The sequence below is a fragment of the Hoplias malabaricus genome, chromosome 4 (assembly GCF_029633855.1).
Source record: "Hoplias malabaricus isolate fHopMal1 chromosome 4, fHopMal1.hap1, whole genome shotgun sequence".
Lineage (NCBI taxonomy): Eukaryota > Metazoa > Chordata > Actinopteri > Characiformes > Erythrinidae > Hoplias > Hoplias malabaricus.
The window spans coordinates 6,641,026-6,655,338 of record NC_089803.1 but is presented as its reverse complement, the minus strand read 5'-3'; the positions used below and the strand labels follow the sequence as shown (position 1 = coordinate 6,655,338).

Below are 14,313 nucleotides of genomic sequence, written 5' to 3'. Positions count from 1 at the left end.
AGCTTATACTGGTTTACTAAATTGGTTTAGTACAGTACCTGTGCATCGAGGCCACTGGGGGTCAGAGTATATCTGAGAAATGGCTATGAGCTTAAAGGAAGGGCCAATTGTTTAATTCGCTGGTCCTTCTTAAAAAAAGCTTGTGCACTGACCCCTAGTGGCCTGAATGTATCAGAGGTACAACTAATCACGTATAACTAATAACTTTCCTAAGCATTGTTAGTTTTCCCATAATGCTGTTGGTAATCTCACTCTCGGGTCTCCTTTGCAGGGCGAGGGTTGGGTCTACAATTACCCTTTATGGAATACACACTGAGGAATGCCTGGACCCTGACTCTGACAGCTGGCCCCTCTTTAAACCTGGCAGCCTCAGGTCCAGGCCAAATGATGGAGGGATGAGCAGTGAGCTGGACGGAGAGGAAAAGAGTGGAAACACAGGACCAAACAGAAGAAAGCCTTCTGAATCTTGACTTTAACAGATGAATAACTGTAGGTGCTGTCCTCTGGACATGGATTAAGCCTAATCCTGGTCACTGTAAATTGAGTTGCTATGGGAAATTCAGACTAGTCTAAGTTTAGACTTAATCTGGGCTGTTTTAGTGAGTGGAACGATCCAAATTCTAGCCTGCATTTCTTATATTTCTCATTGTGGGATTGTTGTGAGTACAGTCTATGACACGTCCAGACTCTTCCTATGTAATACTCTTGTTTACCTGGATCGTTTTGCTTGAGAATAACTGGAAACAATCTTTGGAAAAGGCAGAACATGCAGGTCACATCGGCGAAGGTTGATGCCAGGGGCCACTCTGTCAAGTCAATTCAAGTCAAATTTATTTGTGTAGCACTTTTCATAACCTGACTGAGTCATAAGGAATACTTACAGACATCCCAATATAAAAATGTGAACAACAGTCGATGGAGGAAGAAACCTTGAGAGAAAGTCCCACAAAGTGGGCACCCATCCTCCTCTGGTCAGAACAAACTGTCCAGGTCTGGTACACATCTGGCCCCAGTCAGAATGTATTTTGGATGATCTGACAGTGACTGAAACATTGGTGTCAGGCGGATTCTGAAGGGTCTTGAGTGGCTTATGATTAGAGCTAAAGGCCTATTTACACAGAGTATAATTTCTTCCTATGAAAAAAAAAAAAATCACAGATGCAATTTTCAACACAGTGGAACCTTTACACCAAGTCCGATGCATGTTTTTGTCTCAGCTCTGAAATCAGGGGAAGACACTGGAAGAGGAAGAAGAACTTGATTCATTAAGTCAGAGCAATGACACACACTGAATCCCCTCAGTCTCCAGAATAACATACAAGTTCAGCAGTGTTTCTGAAGGTCACTGGGGGAGTCTGAGGCTCTGCTTCTGCGTGTTGTTCCTCTCATTAAAAGAGATTATATTTTCTTTAACCGCCACAGTTTAGTTCTCAGTGTGTTGGATGTTCTTTAAACTTCTGTGTTATGAAAAGCTGCTATGAGCTGATCAGCCACCCCCTTCCTGCTCATTTGTTTGTTCTGTAACCATGGCAACGGCGCTTTGATTTTTATCGGACGCACCGTCGCAGTCCATCAGTTTCTGACTCGTAGTGAAGGACACTGTTAATACACATGTCTTTGTGTTTAAAACTTGACATGCCTTGACCTTTTTCGTCTGTAAGAATCGTACTCATGAAAAGGTCGTAAGATTCAAAACCGTCCAGCTCCTTGGTCCTGAAGGAAGTTGGAGTGTTTTCCCTGGGGGAGATAAGATTATACCCATGCCAGAGAAGCCAGTGAAGAACCTGGGGAAAAGGAACAGACGGGTGACTATTCTGGGTCACTCCTGGAAATTTAAGGTGAGAATGAGTCAGTACCGAGTCCTCTGGACACTGTGGATATATGGGGCCAACCTCTACTGTGGAAGTCCTCAAGAGGAGGTAGACCTGTGTCGTGGCTGTCGATGTGAGCCACTAGGTGTTGGCATAGGGATTTCAGTTAGTCCTGCGGATATAATAACAGCTGATTAAGGAGAGATGGAAGTGCTTCCTGCTCAAAAACCATGGCTTGGTCAATCTGAATAGAGTCCAATGGTTGAGGATTTATAAAGACTAAAGGCCCGTAACCTGTGTGGACCCTAGGTTCTTCATTGATTAAGAGTCAGAAGAATAAGACTCTTCCAATTCCACATTCAGTTTGTCCAGGTATAGGTTGAACAATCCCGGCATATCCTCACAGCAGTCTCACAATGACAACTATGAGATACAGCCGCTAGATTTAAGATGGTTTCACTAAATAGGAAATCGGGTTTTGCCGCGTGGGTCTGGGAACAACAGCCCTTGTGGACTAATGTGAGTCAAGGATGGATCCAGTACTTTACCATATCTAAATAACTCTGCGTGTACAGAACTTAGATACACTGTAGGCTACTTTTATATAAGATCTAATATACTCTATGTAGATCTAAACAATATGTAGAATTATATCTATTTTTCACCCGAGCCTTTGTTTTGCATTCACAACTACCTGTGCACACAGTGGTGCTGCCCCGGTCTCTCTTCACACCCAGATGTTCCACCATCAACTCTGAGGCTTTCAGGTTCTGTCGAGTTGTTGCAACACGTGGATCTCACTGATGTGAATGTTTCATTTGAGTTTCATACATTTCTTTCCAAGGAGATTAAAAATGTGTTCATACTCATAGTTCTGTTTTCTTGGTCCAGACCAAAGCAGATGATGATGCAGTAGCTGCATTCAAACATTAGATGCTGGGGTAATTTCTTCATGTATTGAAGATCCACTGTCATTTTATTTCTGTCCAGATTGGCCATGTCTATTTTTAATACTGTTTTAATCAGAGGCTACATTGCCTGCTGCTTTTTACCAAAATCAGTTCTAATCTGGTGATTTTAGTCTCGTCTGGAAACACACCTCTGTGTTTACCACCAAAATCAGCTCTAATCTGGTGATTTTAGTCTCGTCTGGATACACACCTCTGTGTTTACCACCAAATTCAGCTCTAATCTGGTGATTTTAGTCTCGTCTGGATACACACCTCTGTGTTTACCACCAAAATCAGCTCTAATCTGGTGATTTTAGTCTCGTCTGGATACACACCTCTGTGTTTACCACCAAAATCAGCTCTTATCTGATGATTTTAGTCTTGTTCTGATACACATCTGTTTTTTCACCAAAAACTACCTTGTGTCCCTGAGGAGACACAAACAATTAAGAACTGAATTTAATGCTTTTAAATGTAATGCTTTTGTGTGAAGATAAACAAAGTTTAAAAATGGAACATTGTCCCCAAAATGTGAATTTATAAAATATGAAGTGTATAATTTTGTGATTTGGTCTGGACCAAAGGGAACCAATACAGAGTCAGAGTTTTGTATGCATTGAGCCAAACCTGCCAAGTGTGAACCCCCGTAAAGCTCAAGGCCTGATATTCTTCTTGGAAAAAGCAAGCACTTTTCTGTCCCTGCTCCAAAGCATCTGAAAGAGCCTTCAGAGATGAATGTATGGCCAGACCCCAGTGGCTAATTGTAGCATCGCTAAAGATCCTGATTCAGCAAGATATCAGACACAACCTATCATGCTTCCCCATTGGCTGGACTCTAATGGCTGTATGTGGGGGTCAGAGCTGAGGACTTACTCTTTAATGGACCTCAGCTGAATGCTGTTGTCTGGAGAAACTGAGGACTAAAAATGAGACATGACTCTGCTTTTTGTTCATCTGTGGGGAGCCAGAGGGAACAGGTCAGTTTTATACCTCACAGTTTAATCTCAGAGATACTGTATTCAGCAGGTTTTGGACTTGGAGCTTTGAGGGCCGTCTAAAATATCACTTTTATTAACACATTGCACTTTTCCTTCACACTGAAGCCTCAATTTTAGCTTTAATTTAATCATACTGGATGCTAAATTGACATTTTGATGGACACTTGACTTTGAGAATTCACTTTGTTGGTTTCTATCACAATCCAAGAGTAACTTAAGAAGCAGGTCTCAAAATGCTAGCAAGGCTAATATGTGAAAGCCCACAGTGTCCAGTTAGCATTATGCTAATTAGGACCTTGTAGTTTACAGCTTGTTGTTTTAGCTGTGCTAGCATTTTGGTGGAGCTAATGTAGCTGGTGAGAATGGCACATTACTTTTCACATTCGGGAGTTAAAAGATCTCTCTTTGGTTTTGTTGTTCTGAAAAAACATCTTCTGTCCAGATACACACCACAGTGTAGTGTTTTGACTGTTATTTGCTACTTGCTCATTAATCCACAGCTAATAAAATAACTAAATTTATGTATTGTCTGAAGTCTGAGCTTTTAAATTCGATTTTCAGAATGAATTTTAAAAAATGAGAGCACAGGATTTTAAAATTTAGTTTTATTTAATATGAAACAAAAAGGGAGAAAAAACTGCAGTCCTTGGAACTGGTTGACATTCGTAACCGTGGAGACACACTGCCCTCTTCTGGTCAACATGAAGCGGTGCACCTAGAAGTGTGTTGGGTATAGGTGCAGAGTAATAAAGCCTGGATCGCTTCCTGACAGATATGGAAGTAAAGTAATTTCAGCTTTTACAGATTGTGGGTGTTTCCTTTGTTTTTGTCCATGTGGCGCTATAGCTGACCCTCAGGATTTAACCAGCTGACCTGTGGAAGAGGAGGAGGATGGAGGGTCTGTGGCAGGAGGACAGAGAGGATGAGAAATAATAAGGCATATACCTTCTGGATAAAAAGCAAAATGAAAACAGCATGACGCACTTGTTACACATCAATCAGAGAAGAACAGAGAGACATTTCTCATTAAGGCTCATCTCCGTCCTGAGCTTCCAAAAGAGTCAAACCTGAACCCCGCCAACGGCTGACAGCTGATATTTCAGTAATAAATCATAAAACCGCCTTCCTATTTTTCTCCTCCTCCTGTTTATCAACAAGACGAGAGAGAACAGCGGCACAGCAGAACAAAGACCCTTCTCCAAACAAACACGGAAGAGTAAACACTCAGGGATGAGCTACAGTGAACAATAACACATATCCTTCTACATATTCAGCAGGACGTCAGCCAGGAAACAGCTCTATTTCACACGCTCTTCCCTCATTGAATTTCTGTCGCACCCACACATACCGAACGAGCTGAAAGTCTGAAATCTATGGGCCCCAATACGGAGCCTTGAGGCACGCCACAGACGCAGCCTTGAGAAGTGCGCAGGTCTCTGCATTCAGACCAGCATTTACTGCTTAAAGGGGAATAGCTAGAGAAATCCCACAGTCTGAGGAGCCCTCACCCTCAAAAATACATGTGTTCGGTGAATAAATAGGTTGACGCAAGCTTGCGTGTATATTACAACATTTCTTCCCAACGTATTCCTCCAATCCTCATTACAATTGCATGAGTGTGGAAGAGCTCATGGTGGGTTTGCCTCATCGTTTTTACATTATACATGGTTTTCTTATAAAAGTTTGCCCTACACTGTTAGAAACTGGTACAGAATTGCTGTTCGCTAAAGGTACAGACAGCGTAAATGTCCCTTCAAAGGTACAGCAGGGGGCTTAAAGTTTAGTTATGTACCTAGAATACTACATTATATTCCCTTAAAAAAAAAGAAGATATATATATATATCAAATGCCTGGAATTGAAATGGGAACAAATCAACATTTAAAATAAGGTACCTCCACAGTGACAGTTGGTTTTGAGAGTATAAAGGCATCGTTCTGTGGCAGAACCCCAGCTTTGAGCAGTAATGCTAAATTCAGATCCAGAAATCCAGTGGTTTTGATCAATAACAAATGTTTATCATAACTTTATCTCATTGTCTCTCATTAGCTGAAGGTTCAGTCCCAGGTCTGGTCCCAAGCCCCCATTTTCATAGTCCACTTGCTACACATAAGTTCTCAGAGCGATGCCATAGAAGAACCACTTTCCATTCCATAAAGAACCATATCTGTTAATCTTTTTTAAAGAGTCATAAGATCAAATGTTTTTTTTTTTAACCCTGAAGAACCAGAAGTGCTTCTTCGATGGCAACAAACCCTTTATGTTTAAAGGTGGGCCTGGGATGACGTGTCCACATGTCTCCAAAGGTCACCGTTTGGGCCACTTTTGCCTTATGTCGGGTTTGCCATGGGCAGTGCGGACATGTCCAGTCCAGACGTTCCCCTGCTCTGTTCTGGGAATGGAGGGTTTATAAAGCTTTTGGGTAAAATGCTTACGTGGAAATGACTAATATACTTTATACCGAAACTCTGCTGATACTAGCACCCTGCTGCCCAGTGTTTGTTCGCCGTAAAAGACAGAATCACACGGATAGGTTTCCTTTAATGTTTATATTGTAACACCCCACATCCCAGATACAAACAGCAAGTCCTTAAAGCACTCTTTAAAGTCACAAGGATGTTTTGTTTAGGGTTCTGGAAAGAGAACGTGTTTTCTTACAGCGTCCTGTTCTATCCAACACAGGACGAGGTGTGTTATGTGCTTTGTCTCTTTAACGTCTTGCCCGTACCTTCACTCGGACCCCAACAAAACGTGTGTGAACTTTGAGGGGACGTCTCTCGTTATCTGGGATCCTTCTCGGTTCCAAACGCTGAAGGACATTCTTTCATGAGGCACCGAAATCTTTTTCATCAGATTTAGCCATCTACCTCCCTTCACTCCCATTCCAAGGGGACTTACTCAAGCACGCTACTGGACAGGCCCCAGAAGGAAATACCTTCAGTGTACGTGTCCACATGTCCCACAGTGTCCCCACCCTATGCTTTATACCTTTCTAGCCAACACTTGGCATTGGGCATGATGATCTTAGGCACATGTGCAGCTGCTCCAGTGGAAGCATATCTTAGTCTAATTAACCTATCTGCTGGTACGCGCATCATGAAACATTCTGGATTATATTTGACTGGCTGAGGATTATTGCACTCATTAGCATACACCCTGTCAACACAAACATGTAAACAAATCCACCTTAAATTAAGCTACACAGAGACCACCATTACCATAGAACTCTGCCCCCAGGACGCTGTCGGCTGGACGCTTTTAGTCGGTGGACTATTCTCAGTTCAGCAGTGACACTGAGTGGTTTAAAAACTCCAGCAGCACTGCTGTGTCTGATCCTCTTCCAGTCAGAGCATTGTCAGTATGAATTTCAGCAGAGATAACAGGGCATACTAATACACTCCTTTAAACCTGCTTGGAAGCAGACTGTCGCTCTAACTGTGGGAGACCAGCCTCTGTCATAATATTACTTTGAACTGGGAGCCCCACTGTTGACATTTTGATTTTCTTAATTATGGCACAAAGTGATTTCCGTAGAAACGCCACTGACACACCATTTCTCAACCTGTGTCCACCAGTCTTCAGATCAGAAGATCAAAGACAAACCATCAAAAGAATCAACACACATTCAAGTATTGGAATTAAAAAAAAAAGAGTGGACTGAAAAAAAAAAAAAAGAATAGAAGATGACAAAGCCAGAGATGACTTTCCATCTCCTGTCACATGGGGGCGCTGTCCAACCAGGACCTCACTGTGTTCCAGTGCTGCTCTCCATCCGATCTCCTCTGGGTGTTTCTCAAGTCTTTGCGAACCCCATGTCCTTCGGTCCCAGTCCAGTCCGGTTCTGATTGGGTCATTTTCTGTGGGGTCTCTTTCCCTTCTTCAGCAGCAGCTTGTTCTTGACATAGCCGCGCTTTCGTTTAGCGCCCTGTGGACATCCACACATAAGGCAAACGTGGTCATTACACGGTTACAACAGGCTAATAACATGACTCCTACCTTGACCTGTCATTACAACTGACCTGAACATATAGCCACATCTGGAAAGACAGATTCCAGATGTGGACTTACGTTCAGAGTTTCATATGAAGCATTGACAGATGAATAAACTTCTTATTACACAGTTAAATGTTAATAAAGGATGTTATTATGTACTATATACATATTATGATGTAAAAAATCAAACAAACATCTTCAAACAAATGCTACATATCTGTTCATAATACGCTGAATATCAGGAACCTTAAGAACCCAGAACATGTTACTGAAGGTCATTGTTCATGAGGTGTTACAACACCATTATAAGCCACTCATGACACTGTTATAAACCTGCATCAACGTCTATAAAGTTGTTGTAACTTGTTATAGAGTGATGCTCATTCTACTGTATTGTGATGTGTAATTTCTTCCATTGTCTATGTACAGGTTTAGAACAAAGACAAGGACATAACAACAACTAAATTAACAATGCATTTATTACAAAGAAATAAAGAAAAGTGGGTACCAGGGTGCAGGGTTCTTGCTAAACCTTAGAGTCGAAGCGGATGTTAGAAGAACTGCTGTTGTCAGAATAATCCTATACAGATGTTTATGCAGGTTTACAGCACTTCCCACAATTATAAAATGGTTTTGGCTCTGGTTCGGCCCACGTTCTCCGTTTATAAGAACCACGTGCCTCGTGGACTGAAGGGACTTGAGTGGACCACTGCAGCTGACCACAGGAGGGCCACACAAACACCAAACCAAGGCCTAAAATCACCAGGGGTCACTGTTTCTGCTACCACTGTCGTACAGACGTGGGCCAGATGTGTTTTGAGAGGTGTGGCTGAGTGTGTGTTGTTAATATGTGGACTGCTTTTGGTTCACATGCAGTTTTCAGGACAGACTGCATCTGTCCCAGGAGTGTCCCACATCTGCACACAGCTGGATTGTCATGAGAGGCTTATGTAGGTGTTATGAATCCTTATGACCAATGGTCCTCAGCACATCATATTACTATCACATGTCTGTAGACACCCCTTACACCTCTCACTGTGTGTTCCTGAAGCACCTTTTTGGAGGTGTGTTTGTGTTTGGGGACGGTGTTGGTGACTCGGAGCTTGTGGTCCAGACGTTCTCGGTTCTCCAGTTGTTTCACTTTGTAGATCCTGACCAGCCAGTGCTCCGTAGTGAAGGCCTCCTCCAGGTGGTCAAACTTGATGTCTTTATTCCCAATCTCGGCGTTTCTGGTGCGGTCAAAACCCGGAGGGGTTCGGAAGTCCAGCTGGTGGGGGATAAGCAAAGTGCTCCTTATAAAGGTGCAATTATCACTAGGAATGTATTCACTGTAAGTGATGAAGAACATTTCGAATGCAATGCATGTGCTGTTTGTGTTATTACTCAATTATTACTCACACAGTATAGTTCGTACTTTCCATACTCCTACAACAGCACAGCTACTGTCACTACAAACCCACATCACATAAGGGATTATACCTATCATTACTGGCAGTGCAAAACCTTCCGTCTCCAAAGACAGATCATAAATGATCCCATTATTAATTAATAGGAATGCAACGTTCACACCAGTGGTGACAAATCACTAACGCCGCCCCATGTTTATCCACTTGGGATGTTGCTACTGATCGTGTAAAACCCAGACCTGTTTTCTTCAGCCGTTTCTCCTCTTCACACACATCTTAAAGTCATTAAATGGCAGTAATGACAGAAATGAACAAACCTGCATCTCTCCAAAGCGGTAGTAGGACATCTTATACATGAGGCAGTTGAGCAGAGTGGGCGAGCCGGCCTTGTCCACTCTGAACTCTCCCTGCGGAGTGAAGAAGTCGCTCTCCTGAGGGAAGAGGTAAGGGAACGTCAGAGTCATGAGGAAACCCCGTGAACCCAAGTGTGTTACACAACGTCGGGAGTTTTTAAAATGGTTTGGACAATTGGCTTCACTCCCCACCCCTCCCCTCCCCTGATCTCATATATCCACTGATGTGACAGACCTGGGCACTCTGCACAGACATCAGTGTAATATTGCTACACAACAGAGTTTGGACACAGCTCTGAACTCTCAGAGCAGCAGGAGCTGGAGTGAACACACTGTAAAAATGTGTTAAGCAATAAGTCGTGACAAAATATTGTTGTCTTTTACCCGAACTTATCAAATTTATTTACAGTTTTGTGATTTCTACTGGGTTTTATGAGTTTTCAGCCTCTCAGCTCAAGTTTTTAAATTACTCCAATGAAGAGGACATTTGAAGAAGTGAAATTAACTTGAAACTGTGAGTTATGGCTGTGGGCGGGGCTTTGTTTCGCTCAGGGAGAGCTCCCAGCATGCACTGCGGACCCAGCCTTTTCACTATTTTGAGGGTTTATTTTCATTGTTTTGTTCTGTGAGGGTGGGAGTAACATGTAGGATGCTTTTAGGTTGTTAATTGGTGTTTGGACCTAGTAGGTCTTCCTTTGTAGCGAGAACTGTGTTTTGTCAAAGCCCTCACTCTCAGAGTGAAACACTGCAGCTTTGGGGAGGTTCCGGCTGAGTCTCTTTAAAAGCCACGCCCACATGCTGCCTGTGGCTTGTTCTTATTCTCTGATGTTCTTTTCAGACAGTAAAAAAGAGAGTTAAAGGCAGCGATGACGCAGGACGTTCTTCTTGACGTCTACGTCTTTTCACCTACGTAGGAATGAGTCATGTGGACTTTCAGCGTGTGTAGTTAAGTTCAAACAACAAGCAGTTTAAAGTCAAATCAACCTGCAGAAAAGAATTCAAAGCCAAACTTGACATAAAGTCCTGAGTTAATATAAATAGTAATTCTAAATCATTCATTCATTCATTGTCTGTAACCCTTATCCAGTTCAAGGCAGGAACACACCCTGGAGGGGGCACCAGTCCTTCACAGGGTGACACACACTCACAACTATGGACACTTTTGAGTCACCAATCCACCTGCCAACGTGTGTTTTTGGACTGTGGGAGGAAACCGGAGCACCCGGTGTAAACCCACGCAGACACAGGGAGAACACACCACACTCCTCACAGACAGTCACCCGGAGGAAACCCACGCAGACACAGGGAGAACACACCACACTCCTCACAGACAGTCACCCGGAGGAAACCCACGCAGACACAGGGAGAACACACCACACTCCTCACAGACAGTCACCCGGAGGAAACCCACGCAGACACAGGGAGAACACACCACACTCCTCACAGACAATCACCCGGAGGAAACCCACACAGACACAGAGAGAACACACCACACTCATCACAGACAGTCACCCGGAGGAAACCCATGCAGACACAGGGAGAACACACCACACTCCTCACAGACAATCACCCGGAGGAAACCCACACAGACACAGAGAGAACACATAATTCTAAAAGGATTTAACTTAATTTTAAGGCAGCTTTGGAACTCCCGTTTTTGAGTTGACGCTGGTGAAATTCTTTACAGTTCCCGTGCAGAAATGCAGCTTTGTCCTGATGAAGACGCATGAATTCACAAAGAGAGATATACATGTGACCAGAGCAATTAAAAACAGCCGCCCCCACAGCTTTATAAAGCATGCAGATTTTATCGAAGAGCTTGGACAAAGAGCGTCTGATTTATTTTAATGAGCGTGAACAGACTCATTAAAACTGGACTGCAGCTCATAAAGCCGACCCGTTAACTGGGTGAGCATCGGGGACTGCGGAAGGAACGTTCCTTTTACAAAAACTCACACCGGCGCACCCCCTCTTGTCCCTCCTTAATGACTTTTTAATGGGCCTTCTGCTTTGAGAACATCTCCAGACGTTAAGTGCAGCTGAGAGGAATATTACTCAGAAAATCTGGCTCTAACTCTACAGTCGACAAATCCCTGCCCTGAGATTTGGGCGCTGCAGCGTCTCTGCAGCACTTCAGTCTCGCTGACCTCTGAGTTTCTGAGGCCTCTTTGTCTCAGGACACTCTGCATAGCCTCATGTCCTTGCTCCTGAAAACAAGGGTAATGTTCAGCTTTGCTGCAGTAACAGCCTCTGTTTTCTCAGAAGGCTTTGCAGTAGATGGTGCTGTGAGGATGTGATGGCAGCATCCAGAGCGTTAGGAAGGTCAGGTACCCCTCTTAAACACTTAAACACTTCCTCTGCTTCCAAACTCAACCCTGCAGGTCTTTTAACCCTGTAGCACGCTCGTCTGGCGACTGTAAGCTCATGTGCAGCTGCTCCAGAGTGTCCCCTTCTATCGGTCAGAATGTAAATACACTGGACGTACCCGTATGTCTTTGGGGTGCTCTCCTTCTGCAATCCTCACCATCCACAGAAACTTGTTGATGTCGTCCCCGGAGTAACCTATCACCCCTCCGAAGATAATCAGGACGTAGTCTACATCCAGCATCCTCATGATGTCATAGGCCACACTCTCATTGGACGACATGGCCTTCCCCACCTGAGAGAGAGAGAGAGAAGGATGGAGAGATTAACCCCTGAACGGTTTATTCATTCTTTTTTCCTGAGAAACACGAGAGAAGCAGCCCTGTTCAGAACGCCCACTTTAATGAGCCACTCGCTGTTCACCCCGACCCCGAGCGCACAGCAGTGAGGAGCGAGGAGCAGAAGCTCTGGTTTTTAGCCGTTTTCACTCTGTTCTCTTTCTTCTCCGTTTTTACTCAGTGCTCTTATTTCTCCGCGCTCGTTGTGTCTGTCTTGCTGTGTTTAACCTCGTCTTTGCGCTCTCACATAAACACAGGTCCAGGGCTGTGATTGGACAGACTCAGATGAGTGGGCGGGGCCATTAGAAATTCTCTGCACTTGATGTCAGAAGCAGAGCAGAGTCAGAACGGCTCATTTTAACCCATGTTTTCTGAAAACTGGGGGAGGGAGGTCTTGTTTCACAGTGTGTGAGTTGGTGGCCTCCAGATTCACACAGTAATGTGTACATGCACCAAACATGGGATTCCTTGATAATATATCCCCTTTAACACAGAAATCTAATCTGATAACGTCTCTCAGATTAACATCCTGCAGTAGTCATGAGCTGACGTCTTCACACACACAGCATTAATGATCTACTTTAATGAAATACCCACAGACCCTGAGATCCAGTGCAGGCCTTTGATGTATTATTGTGGTGGTCTCGCACAGCTGGGTGAACAGCTACATCTCTGGCTCGACACAGAAGAGCATTTTTAAGGAAAAACACTAATGAATTTTCTGTGGAAAGTTGGGAATAATTAATGCCTCTGTTTTTCAATGCATTTTCCGAGTTGGACATCTCCAGTCATTCAGAGCAGAGCATGCTGAAGTCCCATCTGTTGCTCTGCCTAATTTGTTAGCCACTTTTCACAATATGCTTTAATGGGCAGGACCCTCTCGGGACCACCACAGAGCAGGTATATTTTGGGTTCTCAGACACTGACTGGTGCTGGTGGGTGTGCAGATATGAGTGGATCAGACACAGCAGCTGCTGCTGGAGATTAAGCCTCTCTGAATAGTCCACCACCCACATCATATCTGCTCTATGGTGGTCTTATAGGGGTCCAGATGACTGGAGAACAGGGTAAAACAGGGTACAACACTGAGGTTTCCAGAGTCAGTGTGGTGTGTACAGTGCTGTTCTGACCAGAGCAATGTGGCTGTTGTTCCAGGTGTTGTTGTCCACCAACGTGGTCCTGTTGGCCATCCCAGCGATCTGATACCCATAGTCCCACCAGGACATCACCCTGGCGTGTTCATCTGTGTTCTGTCGCAGCCAGTAGTACGCCTCTCTGAAGTCATCCAGGATGTTTCTAGACCTGACGGGGCACACAAACAGAAATGTGTTGTTTGTTTTTGCTGGAAACACATGGTAAACCCCAGGCATGCTCAGAAGGTGGTGTTATTACAGTAACTTCTCCCGCGGACAAAACTTAAAATCTATACTGAATAGATAAACCTGTATTACGGGCACTCTGAAGCTGCTGCACATGAGCCACTACTACACTGTGGCTGGAGTAAGTGTTACTGAACGGTGTAGGTTCTTACCCATCGTTGTTATATGAAGCCAGTAGTACATTGTGGCTGGAGTAAGTGTTGTGGAGGGTGTGGGTTCTTACCCATCATTGTTATATGAAGCCAGTACTGCACTGGGGCTGGAGTAAGTGTTGTGGAGGGTGTGGGTTCTTACCCATTATTGTTATATGAAGCCAGTACTGCACTGTGGCTGGAGTAAGTGTTACTGGAGGGTGTGGGTTCTTACCCACTGTTGTCATATGAAGCTGGTACTGCACTGGGGCTGGAGTAAGTGTTATTGGAGGGTGTTGGTTCTTACCCACTGTTGTCATATGAAGCCAGTACTGCACTGGGGCTGGAGTAGGTGTTACTGAAGGGTGTAGGTTCTTACCCACTGTTGTCATATGAAGCCAGTACTGCACTGGGGCTGGAGTAAGTGTTACTGAAGGGTGTAGGTTCTTACCCACTGTTGTCATATGAAGCCAGTACTACACTGGGGCTGGAGTAAGTGTTGTGAAGGGTGTGGGTTCTTACCCATCATTGTTATATGAAGCCAGTACTGCACTGGGGCTGGAGTAAGTGTTACTGGAGGGTGTGGGTTCT

At 44.1% G+C, this 14,313-nt stretch overlaps 2 protein-coding genes across 3 annotated transcripts in view; one reads left to right on the top strand and one right to left on the bottom strand.

Moving 5' to 3' along the window:
• Positions 1-4,254, top strand: part of LOC136693781 (oxysterol-binding protein-related protein 10) — a 41,629-nt gene extending 37,375 nt beyond the window's left edge. For both annotated transcript variants that reach the window (XM_066666937.1, XM_066666938.1), the window contains exon 13: positions 272-4,254. In XM_066666937.1, coding sequence (XP_066523034.1) covers positions 272-316 — 45 coding nt within the window. In that variant the 3' untranslated portion in view covers positions 317-4,254. The remainder of the gene's footprint in view (positions 1-271) is intronic.
• Positions 4,255-5,123: 869 nt separating this feature from the next.
• The window catches only part of LOC136693780 (dolichyl-diphosphooligosaccharide--protein glycosyltransferase subunit STT3B-like), a 78,382-nt gene continuing 69,192 nt past the window's right edge, over positions 5,124-14,313 (bottom strand). Inside the window, exons 12-16 of the mRNA XM_066666935.1 lie at positions 13,343-13,514; positions 11,996-12,169; positions 9,475-9,588; positions 8,806-9,018; positions 5,124-7,683 (exon numbers count right to left, since the gene is read on the bottom strand). Coding sequence (XP_066523032.1) covers positions 7,609-7,683; positions 8,806-9,018; positions 9,475-9,588; positions 11,996-12,169; positions 13,343-13,514 — 748 coding nt within the window. The 3' untranslated portion in view covers positions 5,124-7,608. The remainder of the gene's footprint in view (positions 7,684-8,805; positions 9,019-9,474; positions 9,589-11,995; positions 12,170-13,342; positions 13,515-14,313) is intronic.